At 30.9% G+C, this 19280-nt stretch overlaps 1 protein-coding gene across 1 annotated transcript in view; it reads left to right on the top strand.

Moving 5' to 3' along the window:
- Window positions 1-19280, top strand: part of LOC129218613 (trithorax group protein osa-like) — a 137633-nt gene that overhangs the window by 95469 nt on the left and 22884 nt on the right. Inside the window, exons 4-7 of the mRNA XM_054852933.1 lie at window positions 4146-4802; window positions 9514-9845; window positions 12010-12045; window positions 15830-16018. Of these exons, the coding sequence (XP_054708908.1) occupies window positions 4146-4802; window positions 9514-9845; window positions 12010-12045; window positions 15830-16018 (1214 nt within the window). The remainder of the gene's footprint in view (window positions 1-4145; window positions 4803-9513; window positions 9846-12009; window positions 12046-15829; window positions 16019-19280) is intronic.

Here is a 19280-nt window from a genome sequence, read left to right as displayed (position 1 = left end):
TGCTGATTTGAGCTCTTATACTGAGTAATACTTACAACTTATTCTTGTAGATGTCATGTGAGAGGGTTTTTCAGATGTTCTCCAACTGATTATTGTCAGGATAACATATTGTCTTCATATTATGGGAAGGAATTTTTAATTGCAGATGAAGAGTCCTTGTGCAGCTTTTTACTGCACAGGTAGATGTTCAAAAAAGATCCCTGGATTATCAATTCATTATTTGATTCACTTTTATATTAATTAAACCAAATTTGATTTATTGGTGTTGTTAATGAAATGCTATGGTTTTGATTTTAGAAGAACAAACCATTGGTAACGTTTTCTTTGCTTGCCATGTTTATTTCAATTACTGCTTTCAGCACTCAGAAAATTTTAGATTTCATTATTTTAATATTTACGGAGTAAATTGATTAAAATTTAACTTGTAATACTAATTTTTGATTACTGAAAATGTTAGGAAGTTTAAAAAAAATTTTCTACTGCTCATTTCTTCTTAATATTTATGTCTTTTAATAAAAATCCATAAGATACATATATGCAAAAGGTTTGGAATCAAATTGTGACATTAAGGCCCTTGAATTAGTTTAAACATTCTAAATGACAGACTTAAGTGTTTGCTCTATTCGATAAATTTAAAGTATGTACTAAAGTAGCTTTGTTTTGATCTTTTCAAAATCATACTATGATCACTCTGTCTTTAAACTTGGTACACTACTTACTGTCATTAGTACTCAAAACAATTTTGGTTTCTATCTATAAATATGTGTGGAGGAAATAGAGTTAATTAAAATTTAGCTCATGCTAATCTCTATTTACTGGAAACTTTAGCAATATTTTTATAATTCCTTCTACTGGACATTTGTCCTTAATTTTAACATACAAGATACAAATCAGTAAGAATAATCATGTACAAGAAATTTGGTATGAAAATTTGATATTATGGCTTCTAAATAGCTTTAAAACACAATATAAGTTATAGACTTTAGCTGCTGTCATATTGGACAAATTGGAAAAAGTTTTTTAAAAATAATCCTAAAGCTTTACTTTTGTTTAAAACTGAAAAAACGTGTATCAAACTTATTAGAAACATTCCAGATCATCTTTATAAAAATGATATACAATTCTTGGGTCCTCTTTAAGGCGGTGTTTTTTTTTAAAAAACTCTTCAAGATTATTTTTCTTGCAGACTAATGGCGATGAGTTTTTAGTTTTAATAATTGAAAAAACTAGTTTTTTGTTGATGTAATAGGTTACTTTGTGTTGGGGGTTTTATGTAACAAAGGATACAGGGAGTATTGCTGTTTATGTAACAGTAGTACTTCTGTAATTATTACTTATTTAAAAACTTCCATGATAATGTATAATTTCTAAGGACCGTAAATATTAATTCTGTGAGTTCTGTAAGTCATGAGGTAATTTTCGTTATACTTTATTTTAAAATTATTTCTTCAATTCATTTTTCTTAGATTTTTGGGAGTAAGAGTTTTTAAAAAATCTATTATAACATATTTAAATTTGATCTTTCTGTAATAACTTCAAGTACATCAAATAAGTGCAATTTTCTTTAAATTGTAAGAAAATTTTCATGTGCTATAAAAGTATTTACCTTCATGATTTGAACCAAGAGAATTTTTCTGATTCTTTGGTAATCTAAAGCTTGAAGTAAAACAAAGTTGTTCCAAGTTGAATTAATTAATATCTTAGATAGAAACTCTAGTCGTATTATCAAGTTAAGCAAGAAGAGTGAAACAGGGAAATTTTTCACCTATACTACTTCCTTTTCATGATCTACCTTCCGTTTTTCCTTTTCATGATCTAACCAATATGCCACTATTCCCTCCAATTGCAACAACACCGGGAGATAGGCAATGTTCCGTCCTGTACTCCTATCTCCATGAGTTTTCAGTTGATTTTCTTGCACCTTTTTAGTTTCAGTTTGAAATAGTGATGTGGATCGGGTAAATACCCAGTGGGTAGGTAAATATTTTTTGGGTATTTACCCAGGTATTTACCCAAGGCCTGGGTAAATACCCAAAAACTGGGTATTTTACAAAAAAATGCAAAAAGTGAATGGGAAATTTTTAAAAAATCTAAATATGAAATAATTGGTAAAACCGATACATACATATGTATAACACAGTTTATAATAATTTTTATTGAAAGATTTGATGAAATTATGAAAGAAACTTATCGTGAACTAAAGAATCTTTCTTTTCAATGTCATAATTGGAGCGGTATAAGTAATTCAATGATGAACTTCAGGATTTCAAAATCATAATCTAGGTTAGTCATATCCAAAAGGAAAGAAAAAAAAGGAAGCATGAGGGATGTTAGGAAGAATAAACTGAAAAGTTATTAAGACTATGATGTTATTTATTTATTTTACTGCTGTTTAAGTGATAACCTGGCAAATATAGAAACAGTTTTCACATTAATAAGCAAAAAAAAAAAAAAAAAAATTCAAAATATTGTTTTCTGTTGCCTTGCTCATTTGCATTTGCTCTCGTTACTTCATGAGGAAAATGTGTTCAAACTATTTTTAATACACGCAAGAAGTAATGTAGGGTGGGAAGGTTAATATTTTTTGCGGTATTTATCCAAAGGCGGGGTAAATTACCTTGTAAATGCGCATTTTGTAAAAAAAATTAGACGATATCAAAAAGTGATGATTTTCTTTTTAAAAAACATAAACCGTAAAACATCTACAAACACATTTTACTGAAAAAGGAATGATCAAGTATTTTTATGCTAACATTTTTGTTGTACTGCATTTATTTTTAGTATTAAATTATTTTGCTCTTTAAATTAAAGCATATCGGCTGCAACGTCTCTATTTTTTCTCACACTCAATACATATGCTTGAAATACAATATGAAGTGAAAGTCAAAATATCAAAATGAATTAAGCGAACTAAGGACTGATACGTTATCTGCAGAATACACCTCAACACTTGAACTAGGTTTGGAAAAAATTTCTGCATGTAGGATATAGGTAAATAAATATTAATAAAAAATTGAGCGGCATTTCGTTACAATTTGATGTCATGCAGGGACATATTACTGGGTAATAAAAGACTAGGACCTTAAAAAATTGATGTTTGCTTTTTTGTAACCAGTTAAGCTTTTTACTTTTTGTGGAATGGCTTTTTATATCTGAAATTTGGCTATCAACATTGATTAGGCATATCCAACACATTTAATGCGAATATCGTATTAGATTGCTAAGCTGTTTCACACAATAATTCTTTGAATATGTGATCAAAATACAATTTTTGGGCAAAAATTTATTGTTTTGTATATGGTTGGTTATATATATACATAGTGGAATATATACAGAAAAGTATTTTAGTTGAATATAAATTTTTGAAATAAATACCCGGGTATATACCCAATTTGGGTATTTACCCAGGTATATACCCGTGGGTATTTACCCCTAAAAATAAATACCCGGATATTTTACATCACTAGTTTGAAAGTATTGTTGTGAAACAAATAAAAGTGTTTGGAAAAATACTGCAGGTATTAAGGTAAACACACCGGTAGTGGCCTGTGCTTCAGTAGTGGCCACTTCAAAATTTATATTTGAAAAGAAAATAGAATTCCAGGTTTCCCAATGGATTCAAACATTACCTCCTGCACTACCTCCTGCACGTTTCAAGCACTTTTGAATCCATGGGGAGACCTGGAATCCAATTATTTCAAACATAAACCTTGAAGTGGCCACTACTGGTGTGTTTATCTTAATGTCATTTTGAATGAATTGTAAATGACTACCCATTACCAAAACACATATTAAATACATCTTTAAAATCTAACCATTTTCAAGGCTGTATGTTCCAGTTTTTTGAAACACTCCAGGTACATAGGCCAGGGAAAAACAGGTCCATGTTATCTCTTGCATTTTGTTATGAAACACAGTTAAGAAGTACTTTTAGGTTTTATTATCAAAAAATTAAGAATAAAAGTCATGTTTCTTTATTGAATAATGTAATATTGAACAATATGATTTTTTTTTGTCTTGCATAGTGTTTGCCTTTTAATTGGTCAGAACATTTATGTCCTAGTTATCTATAATTTTTCTGTAACAGATGCATTCATATGTTCATTTCTAGGGAGATTGTATAAACTTTTATCTTATTTTTATAGGTCCTTATTCATCCCAAAATGCTAATGACATAACCAGATATGTATCACCTGTCTCAAAAGATCAGAACTCAAATGCTGTTGCATATTCTCCTCAATACCCTGTAGTAAGGCAAAATAATTATTCTTGTACGAACACAGCTCAAAATTATGCATCAGTGAAGAGTAATTGTAGCAATATGTACTATGGTAATGTTAATGTAACAAAAAACTATCAGCCAAGCAACATGGTGCAATCACCAAAGAAGTATGCAAATTCAAGCCTTAATGTGTCTCAAGCTCCATCTAGTGTGCAGCATAATTCCCAGATTTCTCATAGTATAAAAAGTCCACTACCACCTATGCCTCATTATAGAGAGCAAAGTAATTACCATTTACAAAATGCATATGTTAATAACTGTAATCCTCACTCAGTTGCAGAGAATCAACAAACATATTTAGTCAGACAAACATTACCTTCACCCTCATTGTTACAATCTCAAGATAATGCATCTGTGCAATCCGTTTCAATTGCACAAGGCAGCCAGGTCTCACAAGTATCATCTATACCTACACCTCCTGAAACTTCTTTGCCTGGTGATGTGATTTCTGTTCTTGATAATGCTTCTCCTGATGGTTCTGCTGAAAGTATAAAAATGAATGTGTCAAGCTCTTCATTTGGTATGTTTTCTTCATGTTATATTCATGCTCCCTTACTTCCTTTTTATTCTATATTAGTGATGATATGAATTTCAAGCAAATTCAGATTTAGTTAAATAACGATGTTTTATTTCATAGCTCATGTTATTTTTCTTTTAATTGAATGCAAAAGCCTATAATTTACTTTAATAAAATTGAGGCATTTTTTGACGTGAAGTTTAAATGTAGTTGAACTGGCAACTTTCTCTTATCTTGGGCCAATCAGCACTTGGGCCCAAACATGTTTTGGATTATGGAGAATATTTTGTTTACTTTTATTTCAATCAACTTTTCTAAGAAATTGGACACAATATACAGGACCTAATTTCTAACAAAGAAATACCTGGAGTCCTATACTTTTCAGAACTTAATATTCATATGTAAACAGTCCTGAATTCAGTCTGACTTGCAAAAAATTTGCTTAAATAAGTTCTAGAATTGAGCTCTTATGAGCTGCTATGAAAACCAGCTAATCTTTACTAATCAAAGAATCAGTGGGATAATTTTTAACTTACCTTTACTTTTTTGTTATATAAATCAATCATAATTTCATTACTCGTACTACAAATTCATTCTACGTGCCATTTTTTATTTCCTTATTTGTTAATTATCAATCAATCAATAGAATCTCAAATTATATTTATTCAATCTTGAAATATTTTATTTAAATTAAAGTTCAACTTAAGATCTTTTTGTGAATTATATGAAGTTTTGCATATTATCAAGGATTAAAATTTTTGATTAATTTTGACAGTGATTGTCTTGAACTATGACTAATACCTCACTGTTAACTTGTAAGAACGACGGTATTAAAAAGTTTTGTGTTTATGTAAAATGGGAAACATTAAGCTCTTTGTTTGCTTAGAATGCTCCACTTGAGCCAAAAATTATTTCTAAAGGTCTTCCTCTATTTGAAAAAAAGTTAGGTTTTGTCTTAAATTTGGAACTATGGAAATAATTTATGATGGATTTTCTACTAGTCAAAAAGCAACAGGACTGTGAATTGATGTGTAGTACTGTTTTAGCCTATGTTTAGGTGTGCGGTTAGTTCTTATTCATGCATCAGTGTAGAGAAAATTCTAAACCAGTTTCATTTTGTTGGGTATACATCAGCGTATCATGATATATCAATGCATTACAGAACCATCATTTTCACCTGAGGAAGATCCAATAATTCACATACCGATTAAGAATGGTGTCACTTCAGCAATGATGCTGAATGTGGCTCTATTTATACCACCAAATTTGTTAAATTTAAAGATTTTCGTATACTTTTAGTGGAATAAATGTAAGCAATTGCTGAATATTTAAAAGTTTTGAAGAAAAAAATGAGATTTTGGGTACCTACAATCTTATAAAATGAAAATACACAAAAAGTTCGAAGTGTGAAATAAGATTGACTTTTTCACTCTTCCGAAAGTTTAGGATCCCCTGGCATGTAGACAACTTTACTTAGGTAACCATGTAAAAATTTGGAGACTGCTGATTATATAGCCATTGTATAAAAACTTTATCCATATCCTTTTCAGCTTATTTTTCATGCTCTACTTATTTGTTTCATTTTGAAAACTCTTCAAAACATTATTGGAATTAACACGATCTGAACATGAATTCAGAACTTCTGAGGAACAAAACTTGTGCTGACTTGCCAATCGAGAGTCCCAAAACTATTACAAGGTCCTTAGCTGAGAAAATGTTGTTTATCTGCACCCCTCAGCCAATAGAAAGCTCCAAGAGGAATAGAGATGTAAAATTTTACAAAATGATGAGGGGGTTGAAAAAATCATTTTGTTTCCTCATTTTTTCCTGAAAAATTGATTTTTTACAAATAAGAATGCTTTTTCAATAGTTAAATTTCTTAGAAAATATTAAGTTTTAATTACTTAAAAATATATGCAATCCTTTTTTTTTCTCCTTATCTAAGATATAAATAAAAATTTATTATTGAAAAAAATTATCTTTTCTATTTCGTAACTGCCTGTAGCTTTCCTCATTATAAACAAAAGTCAAATTATCATTCAACCATTTGTCTCTTGGACTAGGGGGCACCGCCCCCTGCTCGCTACACTTGCCAACCCCCGTTTGCCACCTGTGGAGGCTCAATGCCACCTGCGACAAGTGACAGTTGATGATTTTAGGGGTGTCAGGTTCTCCTCAAAATTATATGTCCGGCCCCTTAAGGTTTAGTCGAGTGTGACAGGGCAGAATGGCTTCCCCTGGATGCCTTGTATTTAACAAGTATTGACCTGGTAGGCATTGCCAGTCCAGAGGAGATAGGGATACAGACAGGCACACGCAAAAATTAATTGGTATAGAATATGTTGTAATTTTGTTAATTGTTGAACCAATTTTTTTATTGTAATTTGTGGTTTCTTAAAGCATAAATTGCAAGTTTAAACAAAGAAGTTTCCTTTTTTTTTAATGTTTGTTACATGCATATTATACATATGTGTGTGTTACACATATACACATATATTATTAAATGGCCATGTATTAAATTTAATAATTTTCACCAGTTGATATAATTGTATCCTGCAGATAAATTTAGTTTTAATGAGAAAAGTAGCATATGTGGTAGTAAATGTAATTTTTTACTGAATAACTTTTCAGTTGCAAAGCTTTTCTATTCTGTGTAAAACAAATAGGACGAATGGTTTCACATAAAAGTGTGACAGAAAAGGTAACCAGATTGTTTAGAAATATTTTAACTTATTATGAAATGTTGAAATGAAATCAATAAGGAGTTTTTGTAAAAACTGTTGCCTACTTCTTATACCTTTTAAGCGATATTTAAGAAACTAAATAAGGGAAGGGCACTGAAAAGTTGATCATCTAACTGGGGTCTGTCCAGGATTTTTCACAGGATCCATTTTTTGTGAAAAATCAAATAATTTTGTGAAAAATCAATTAATTTTGTGAAAAATCAATTAATTTTGTGAAAAATCAATTAATTTTGAGAAAAATCAAATACTTTTGTGAAAAATCAAATAATTTTGCAAAAAGAAATTTTTTTCTTTGTGAAAATGAAATTTTAGAATTTTGAGACGGTGCCAACTGTATCATTGATACTCCCTCTTTTCTGTTGAGACTATCATTCTTGAGTGTTTTTCGAGTATTCAAGGGGATAGGCGGCTTTGCTTCTGGGAGATGGGCACCCCTCAAGAATCAATATTTATTTACTATTCTACATTATGTTAAATTATACTAGAAATGTTATATGTGTAGTATTAAAAATAATTGTAACAAAGAAATTCAGGCAGGGGTTCAGCATTTAACATTTTGAACCAAGACACTGTTAAAGAGCACTGAATTTCGTTTAAAACTTATAAACACTGATTTTTACAAAAATATAAAAATATTTTATTTGTTACCTCTTAACAAAGCATACTAAGCATCAAATATTTGAAAAATCTGATTCCCATAGCGGATGCAAAGAGATTGCAATTCTCAAAGTGAAGGCATCAAAAGTATAAAAAACGGCTTGCAAAATGTATATTTTTGATAAAATTATTTTAGAATTGCATTTTAGAGTCCTATGATAAACATATCATTAATGTCTAGACACAGTTGAAGCAAATAAAATAAAAAATAAACCATTAATTCAGCATTTTAATTTTCAACTCGTAAAAGAAAATGGAATTCTGCTTTAAAAACTTGAAATAAGTGTTGTTACAAACATAAAGAGACTTTTCATAATTTTGCATCTTAAGAAAGCTAAGTTAGCTTGAAAAAAGAATAAAATATGATTCTCATATTGGATGTAAAAAGATAGCGTTTTTTAATGTAGGCATTGAAAGAAAAAAAAGTTAAATAAAAGAGTTTATTTAAAGTTAATTATCCTTTTTAGCATCGAAAAATCAAACCCGTATAACTTTCTCCCAAAATAACAGTTAAACATCATACCGCCAGACGCTAAGTGGCGATAAGTTTGAAGTTGGTAACCCTATCTGAAGAGATCACATTCCCCCCCCCCCACTAATGTCCTTTGCAGTTCTAAGTTCATTTTGCTGTATATTATTGTTTATTAAATCACGAGCAGGGTGAAAAGTTCTTACCACACTTAGTTCAGAGGAGATTGACGCTTTTTCATAGAGGTTTTCAACAACACCGCTGCATAAAACAAAAAAGCAAAATTATAAACCAAAGTGACTTTCAGCTGTTAATTTCTTTGAAAGAAACCAACAACAAGCATTATATTTATATATTTATTTGGCCGTAGTTGTTTTTTATTGCTGCAGGAGCATCTTAAAAATGCCGTTTTTTTTTCCTTTTTTTCTTTTGCAAAATTAGAGGATTTTGTATAAGTTGATCCCTCAAATTACACTTTAAAAGAGGTTCCAAACATTATCATTTTGATACACGGAAATATGCTGCGTTATTTTGATTTTTGAGATTTACTCTTTCAATAAACAATTCATGAAAGATCCGTTTTTGTTTGTGAGAATTTTGTGAAGGGTCAGTTTTGGTTGATCGGGATTTTGTGAGAGGTCCATTTTGGTTGATGGGATTTTTATGAAGGGACCGTTAACTGACCCAAATTTTCTCTGGCCAGACCCCTGGCTAATATGTTTACTTACATTAACCAATTTTTACATTAAGCAATTTTTTTCTTGTGAATTGTTTTTAGCATATTTATATTTAATTTATTGCTTTTGTATTTATAATTGACTGCATTATGCTTTTTTCCCTTCAGTTCTCCCTGGATCTACTGTTAGCCACATGTCCAGTAACATGTCATCCCCCGTGTCATCCATAGGAAATAACATGACTATGTCCAATCGTAATACTGGATCCTCTCTCCAACCCCCTGCCAACTTAGATGAAGGCAGCCAAGCTTCCAGTGCATCTGCATCCTCATCTATTCCTGATGATCAAAATTCTGTGAAGGCAAATTCTAAACCAAATTTTTCATATCCTCCTACACCTAATACTTTATCCTCTCCTGGTGCTGCTTCCATGTCATCATTTCATGATGACTTAGAGTGTATTTCTAGTCCTGGCTGGCCCAAAACTCCTGCTAGTCCTGTAAGTGTTTTCTTGAAATCCTACTTTTTTATTGCACAAAACTTGATATTTGATTGTCATGATCCTTTAACTAATAATAGTTAGCAATATGCCTTCATACAATTATTAACTGCAACATGCACATTTTTGCCTGAACAATACATGCGATTTTTTAGTGATTTTTACTGACATTAGTAATATTGAGGGTGCAGAGATATATTCTGTAAAATAATGAAAAATAGCTGATTTTGTTCTTACCATAGTTGAAAGTTTCCCCAATTGAGGATTACAGTTCAGTTGAGTTTTCAAACATAATTTTATTTTTTATATGTTTAAGGTGGGACTTTCAAATGCTATGAAATTTAGCATGAATCATCATAGACTTTTCTGCATTTTATTAATTTTTACTTTCTTCTATATCTAATGTATAGAAGAAAGTATTGGATTCGTGCAAATTTTCGAATTTCAAATTTTGACGGATTCGAACGTTTTGAGGTGTGCTGAGTTCATTTCGACCATTTTTGGAAAATGTCTGCCTGTCTGTCTGTGTGTGTCACGTATGTGTGTGACGACCAGTTTTTTGTTGCTGCTCTACAGCAAAAACTACCACATGAAATCGAACGAAATTTGGTACACGTATGTGCCCCTATGTGAACTTGTGCCCATTGGTTTTTGCCGCGAATTCCTCCAAGGGGGTGGAGCAATGTGACGTTTTTTGAGTTTTGTGTGACTGTTTTTCCCCAAGAAGTAACTGGCGGAATCAAACTAAATTTGGTCCATATGTTGCCCCTAACAAGTACAGGTCCTGATTCAATTTTGGTGTCAATAGCTCTAATGGGGGTTGAGCTATAGAACGCTTTTTATCGTCAATTGTGACTGCCTTATCTCAAGAAATAATGAACGTAATCAAACAAAAATTTATCGACAAGTAGCCCTTAGAGGTTATAAAAAATGATTCTGTTTTGGGGCATCAGCAGCTGAAAAGGGGGTGGCACAATCTAACGTTCTTTCTTTCTTTCTTTTCTATTGTGAGTGCCATATCTCAAGAAGTAAAGCTACATTCTGAATTAAATTTGGAATAAATATGAATCCATATGTAAACAGGCGTTGGTTCAACTTTGGTGCCAATCGCTGCATGGGGGGATGATTTTTTTTTATTTGTGTGAATAAAAATGATATAATTGTTGTGTGCATTAGTTTGAACTTTTAGGTATGAAAATTATTACAACTTCATAGAGCAATCATTATCAGATTCACAATATAATGGCAGTTTAATTCACCAAATGCATTTGGTTATAAAGTGCACTACCTGTCAGTGTCAGAGAGTCTAGGATCTAGCTGTACAGAATTAAGATGTTGTTCTTTTGGCCACCTATAGAATGAATTGCACATGAAGAAATTGTGGTAATGAGCATTTTGACATGATTTTTTTTTTTTTTTTTTTTTGTCAGCGAATATTTTTAAACCTTAATAAAATTTCATACAATATTTTTACTTTTCATCTGAAATAGTTACAAACAGTATTGTCCAATTCTAATGTTCTTCTACGGTCTGTGGTTGGTTGCCAACTGTGAGTTCTCGAATTGTGGTGAGAAGTTGGTGGGAATTCGATTATGGGAAGGAACGGAGTGAGTGGGCAGTGAGTTGAGAGAGAGGAGTGATAGTAAAAGCATGTAGTAATCTTGTGTAGATGAGATGTATATAAAGATAATTGTGATTTACCCATTGAATATGAATTTAGTTTAATAATTTCACATTGAATTGGAAAACATCTCACAAATTGATTCTGCTTTATCCTGATGAACCATTGGGAAAATGAGCTGCAAAACTACTTGCTGCACGAAGTGAAAAATAAGCAGAAAGTGAAAGAATTAGAATTGCTACAAAGATTTAAATGGAATCTTACCGACACAAGTTGTTTAGGTAAAATGTCTTCCCTTTGTTAGTCTTCTGTTAAGACTTGAAAGCTTTGAATATTTCTCTAGATTAAATCTGTATTTATTTCTGATTTTTAAAATTATAATTAAATTTACTGAGTCCAAAAAACAGTCTTCTCCTTTGGTAAAATCCAGGAAATGTCTGGTTTTTGGACTCATCAATTCAATTATAGCGATCATTTTACCAGTTATTTTAATTCTGATTTTTGATAACTTGGTATTGATTATAGTGTTATTTTCTTTCACAGGTTGCTACCAGTAATTATGAATTTGCTAATATCAAGGTTTGTTCTTTGGTTGTTGTATATCCTTATATCTATCAACCTGTGTGTGTGTATTTAAAAATTTAAATATTATTATTATTAATTTATTTTTTGAATGAGCAGAACCAAAAATGACTTCACTTATGCATCTTTTAAATTTGTAATACCATACCAATTTAAGCAAAAATTATGATTATTTGAAACTATTCCTATACACTCACTCTTGTCAAAAAGAATTTCTGCTATTCAGCAAGTGTCATTTTTACTGAGAGGATGTAATTCTGACACATTTTGTAGCCATTGTCACCTATATAAAGCATAGTGCAATGGTGTTGAGCATAAATCTCTTTGTGTTAATTGTTACTGCCTTTTTGCCTGCAAATGCTTTTTCTTTTTTTGCAGTTTTGAAAGAGTTTTTATGAAAAAGAAATCAGTAAAAAAAGATTTTGCATTATATTTGTATTATTGTTACAAAATAAGTATCTCTATTATTTGAAGCTGTCTGTAGCTTGAAGAAATAATCCAAATAAAACAAAAATTGGTTCACTTATTAACCAGGAAGAGGGAAGAAGAATGGAATTATGGAAAAAATTAGTTGCTACAAGCAGCAATAGAACTCTTTTGAACATATAATGAGTAATACAAGAAAAAAAGAATTGAAATGTACAACTGGATGGCGTTCCTAATTTATTGAAAAATGACCACACATAAATTTGATGACTAACTCTTTAAACAGTTGAAAGCCGAATGTTGATTTCCAATAGTTAGTCATTTCTAATACATATTAAACAAGAAAACTTTTTAAAATCAAACCAGTAATTTATTGGACATTAAAAACCTGAAAAAAGTGACAGAGTTTAACTTAAGGAAAATCCCAGGCAGTAAGTAGAAGCAGAGTGTGGATACCCCACAACTCTTACCTGGCTTAGCAATTAACAGGCTTACAAGAAGTAAAAAAAAAAAAAGAACGATTGAGATTGCCCACTAATAAAGCTATCAGCTTCATTTACATTTGGTTACACGTCTTCTTCTGATTGGACGCTCATTGATGCCAATCAATAACTGCTTACTTTACTTACCAAAAGGAGTTAAGAGATCTGCCCATTTAAATATTGATGACTTCATTAGATTACGTTAAGGAAGAGAACTCAATTGAATTTTGATTTCCAATATCAAGATACCACTTGCCGATAGTGATGAGGATTGAGATCTGGTTCCAAATATCCATTGAGCTGGAGGTAATTCCATGTAGTGTGTGACGTGCTTAACTGCAGAATGTAATGTATGAGGAGTGATGTTTTGCTTATGTTGTGTTACGTGATTTTCTAGGTCATTGAGGTTTGCAACAACTGTACAGTATACATTTAACTATCCCTAAAGTTAAGAACCTCATATCGCAAGATCAAGGGATCAAAGAGTTAACATCATATGAAAATAACCGCTTATTTCCTTAACATTGGTAAAATCTTGTTGTTACAAATCTTGTTCTGCTCTCCCAGTATGGGGTGGGACTTCATCTTGTAGGATGTCTCAGAAGTAATCTTAGTTGCAGTTGAGGAACGACAAATGTTTACAACATCTGCAGGTATTGTGCAGAAATCAGACATGTTACAAGTCCTGTTATCCATAACTCCTCAAAAGAATAGAAACCAAGCAGTAATAACTGCTCCTTGATTTTTCCCAAGATTAAAAATACTTGGACTCGCAGCACCATCTTTTGTAGACTCCAGAGCCATCTGTTGGCAATTATAGGAACTAATTTCTTTATTATTCTATTCTTCTTCACCCTTCATGGTACCAATTTTTGTTTCATTCAGATTATTCCTTCAAGCTACAGACTACTCCAAATAGAGATACTTATTTTATAACCATCCGATATATATATTTATAAACTATCTTACCTCGTGAAATGAGCCCCTGTGAGGACTAGAAACATCACTTTATAAATCAGATGACCATGTATCCAATAAAACGGCAAAAAAAATTTTTTTTTAACATCTGATTACATGCTATTTTAAGTACAGTGGAATTTCTTTTTTCCAGTCTCCTTTTTCCAGATCTAATGTTTATCTAGATCAAATTTGTAAGTTAAAAAAATACATATATTTATATAAATAATTTAAAATTATAATTGCAAGAACAGAACTATAAATATGCTAAATATTCATTTCTTGTATTGATTAACATACAATATAGTATGGTACTAATTTAACAAATAACATGGGGTACTTGGAGCACTAATATTACACACACAGCAACTGAATTATCAATGATAAAGTATTAGCGAGAAACGGTGCTATGTAGTTTAGTTACAAAGCATTGTGTTTTTGCTGTTATAAAAGATAATTCCACTTATTTAAGAATGTTTTACTTACTAACCAGATTGTCTGAATTTTGCATTAATTCCAATCACAGTTAGTCCAGATAAATGAGGTTTCACTGCATTGTGTATGAGCAACATAAACACTTAGTATCTTTAACAGAAATATTTTGCTATTACATTAATTCCTACATTTTATGGTATTAAACGTACTGTGGTGATAAATTGTAAAAATGAAAAAAAAAAAGATAAAAAATGAAATGATACATAATGCATGATACTTATAGAAGAGTTAGAAATCGTTTTCAGTTCTTTAAATTACATTTTAATACAGGACTGTCTTTGCCTCAGTTGCAAAATTGTTAATAGTGATCTTCTCATATCATTAAATTTTTAAATGATTATCCTGTATAGTATTTCTTCACAAGAACTTTAAACAACATTTAGTGCTTTGAATGCTTATTCAGGACTGCAGTTCATAATGCTTCTTAAGAATTCAAAGAAAAGAAAAGAAATATTATTTCTTAAGAAGAAAATATTTGGCCTTTGTAACTGCTACTGTCTTTTCATAGCAGAATTGCTTAAAAAAATTCTAGATAGGCAACTGGTTATTGATGGAGAAAAAAATTGCTTATGTTATTTTTAAGAAATATTTCTTTAGCCACCCTGAGGTTGGGTTGCCCTAGAGTTATTTGTTAAATGAACAAGCTATCTCACCAAGAAGTGCAGGAGAGTTAAAGTGTTACCTTATAAGCAGGTTAGAGTCAATTGTTCTACCATACAAGTAGTAACTTGGGAAAGTAAAATCTGTTTCTCTTATAAAAGTAGAACCTATATAATATCGATTTCTCTTTCCAAATACACTTGGACTGCTAAGAACAAATGATATTTCTTTAATGATGGGACATGTGCAGCTAAGTGAAGATCAAGTCAAGAAATACAGGATCTTGTTGAGAAACAAAATACCCTTGAAATGAAGTTATTATTGTCTTTATAATTGAAAATGTAAACTTCAAATTTAGAATGCTTCTATAATACTAAATTCTTATTGTTCAATTCAGATTAGTGAAACTTATTAGGGACCAGAGTTGGATGAGTCCTTAGCATTTAGAAGTCATTCTTAGCAGGCTTTCATACCAGTAACTGCTTAATTGTGAAATTCTTTGTTCAAGTAGGCCTGTTTCAGGTTCTACTCTCACTTTTACACAATAAGTTTATTTTTCGGGGTAAAAGCATAAGATCTAAATGATAGTTTTTTGGGAGAAGGGGAGGCTTTGTTTTTTTTTTAATAGTAAGAGAAAACTTTTCCAATTCTTCAACGCTCTTTTTTAAGTACGGAGACAAACATATCTCATATAAAAATTGTGGTTGCCTGAGCTACCTGAAAGCTGAAAACTATTTCAGTATTAATGAGAAAAATGTTTCATTTTTATTTTCTCTGTTAGTGCATTTTGATTTTTGTTCCTTTATTTGTTTATTTTTCAGCGCCCTGAAAATTTACTGAAATTATATACCTTATCCGATGAGCCTGACAGGCGCTATTTTCTTGATAAGTTAATTGTATTTAATGAGGACAGAGGAAGCCCTATAACACAGTGCCCAACAATTAGCAAACAGCCACTTGATGTTTATAGAGTATATCTTACAGTTAAAGAACGGGGTGGATTTGTAGAGGTAATGTTTATTTTGTTCTGATATTTGGTTTACTCTATCTATTTTAATGATTGTTTGGACTTAATACATGATTACATACTTTCCAAGCTTTTTGATTTTTACATTTCAAGATATCTAATATTGTATTTCTCTCTCTCTCTCTCTCTCTCTCTCTTTTCCCTTGTTTGCTTTTTTTATAAGTGGGAGAAACAGTTCATACTCAATTTTCTATTGTGTTGAATAATAAACATTTGTTAATGTCAGCAGCCATACATGACTTCACTGTATCTTCCCTGACATTGCTAGAATTGTCATTTGGGGCTTAAATATAGTCCTCTTCCATCCTATTGATGAATAAATGTTTGTCCTTTAAATTAAATTTACAGCAATAAAATCTCATGTAAAGTAAGCTTTTTTTAATTTTGCATTTTATTGTAATTTCATTTTGTTTTTCTATTAATTCTGATAAATTGCTAATTGTAGTATCAGCTGATAAAAGCTAGTGAAATTTAAAGTTAATGATAATTTTAAAAGTGCAGAAAAAAAAATACAAAAGAAGATGAATTTTTTTACATGTCTTAATATAATTTTAATATTGCCTGGTTTCAATCAAGGAAGAAATTGTATTATTCTCACTGCCAAACAAACTTCTAAGATATGAAAGATTATAAAAGGGGGCATTTTTTCCCCCTACTTTTGAATACAAACTCTCCAAAGTTTAATTTCTAGACATTGACAAGTTTGAGTTTACGGTACACTTATTCGAAAATTTTTCTTTAAAAAAAAATTGAACGATTTTTTTTTTAAAACTTATCATTAGTTATTATTTTGCACATTATCGTTCCACGTCTTGAACTTTTCAAATATGTGAAACGATTAATATTAAAGAATACTAAATGCCCCACATATTAGGATAATCTCTTAATTGACTAAATTATTTTCGTTACTATCTTTGTTATTTTTTCTTCTGATGCATTTTTTAAAGCTTGCCATAGTGTTAAAATTCAGACAGTTTGTTGAAACATTTCCAAGTATTATGATTTTCATGCTGTATTAGTATGAAAATTAGTTGCATACCTAGTATGCTAGTAAAATGGCTGTTTTGTTGTGTGTTGTTTTATGTATTTTTTTTTTTAGTTCATTGGCATCAGTAATTATTATTAATAAGAGAGTGTTACATCAAGTTAGTTTAGAAAATTCAAATTTAATCACATTAACAGTAGGGTCTGGTGGGGGAAAGTGGTCAATGGGGTAAAGTGGTCATATTTCAAATAAATGGCTATAGCTTGGAAATTAATGTTCGAATGAATGTGAAAATTTTATTTTAGGGTAGTGCACTTAGAAACTACATTTTAAATACAAAATGTTACAGCTGGCAAAATTTTATTTAGTAAAAAGAAATATTTTGTGTAAATATGAAAATTTTAAAAATCTCAACACCTTTTTTAACTTCCTTGGGAAATTTTGTTTGTTAGAGTTATGAACAGATTGACTGCACAGGAAGATTCCTACATGTCTCAAGAACTCTTACTCAAAATCAGTTAGCTGAATCTATTTTGAATGATTTTTTAGAACAATTTAAGTAAGATGGGGTAAAGTGGTCATAATATTAAGCTTAAACGAATATTGTTCTTCTTAAGTCACTTAATGTTTAAGTATAAGGCAGATATAAATAAAATATTAATTTCACTTAATATGCATTGTTTTTAAAATAAACAGGGTTAAATATACGAGTATATGCGTATGTATACGCATATACTCGTGTAGGCACGTATATATACGCATTCACATAAATGCACCAACAAACACGTATTTTTGTATCTGCAAGTATTTTTTATCTATATAGATATACATTCGACTATACACGTATATACCCACTTATGCTCATATATATACAAACACTTATATACTCAGAAAGACACGTATATACGCGTACGTATTCGAGTAGACACTTACATACAAGTATATGATATACATGTATACAGGGTGAGTCTAAACTCTTAAGCAAATTATTAAAAGGTGTTAGATGGGAGGATAACAGTAAGAATCATAAGAAACATATGGACACAAACTCAACGCTGACGCGCTGCATGCACGCAAAGCCAGAAACTGATGGATGCAAAACAGGTCACAAATTTATTACACAATTTAATATATTTATTTTAATATATTAATCTTTATACACAATTTCAAGATAATTTTACACAACATTTTAGGTTTTAAGAAAGTTTTAAAGCGAATGAGGAAATTCGCGGCCAGCAGCTGTAATACATGCATCGCAATCACTCTGTTGCAATAACGATACTTTTTAAAAACTTTCATCAGTCGCTGCGCCATTGTTGCGATGCGTGTATTAGAGCTACTACAGGCAGTAACTTTCAACAACTGCTCTAAATATTAATAACAAAATGTCGGCTAAGATCATCTTTGTGTAACAATTTTGTAACCTGTTTTGCTAACATCAATTTCTGACCTTGTGTGCATGTAGCGCGTCAGCGACCACAAGTCCCTTATGATTCTTTGCTTCTTATCCTCCTCTTTCAGAACACTTAGATTTTGCCCAAGATCTTGGATTCATTCTGTAAGCATTAATGTATATTGGTGGATATACTCGTGGATATACGGAGACACATGTACTGGTGTATACACGTAAATGCACGTATATACGTCTAACAGGTATATAATTGTGTTTACACGTAAACAAACGTATATACTCGTGCTTCCATCTATATATATATATATATATATATATATATATATATATATATGAGTAGACACGTACAAACACGCACTGGATATATCCACGAATTAACTCGTGTATACCCGTATAAGTATGTATGCACACTTATATATGCATATATATGTCGACTATACACGCATATACTCAGGTATGCACGTATATACTCGAGATACATGTGAAAACATGCATATGATGTTCGTTTATACGCGTATATACTTGCATATACACATGATGCGTATATACTCGTGTAGACACGTATTCACTCCTGTAGGTAATCAAGTATACATGCTCATATACTCGTGTATACACGTATATACTTGAGTAGGCACGTGCATGCCTGTATCTGATGTATACTTTTATCTATTTATATATGAACATGTTTACTCATGTCTACATGACATGTATAGTATACTCGTGTATATCCGCATATACTCGTACATATACTCGTAACAAAAAAAGTAACCGAAATATACAAAAAATAGGGTTATTTGTAACGGTTTTGCGTCTATTTTTAACTATGACCACTTTACCCCATGCTATGAC

The sequence above is a fragment of the Uloborus diversus genome, chromosome 3 (genome assembly GCF_026930045.1).
Source record: "Uloborus diversus isolate 005 chromosome 3, Udiv.v.3.1, whole genome shotgun sequence".
NCBI classification, from domain to species: domain Eukaryota; kingdom Metazoa; phylum Arthropoda; class Arachnida; order Araneae; family Uloboridae; genus Uloborus; species Uloborus diversus.
Note: the sequence above shows the minus strand (reverse complement) of the source record. Positions and strands in the feature narration are given on the sequence as shown.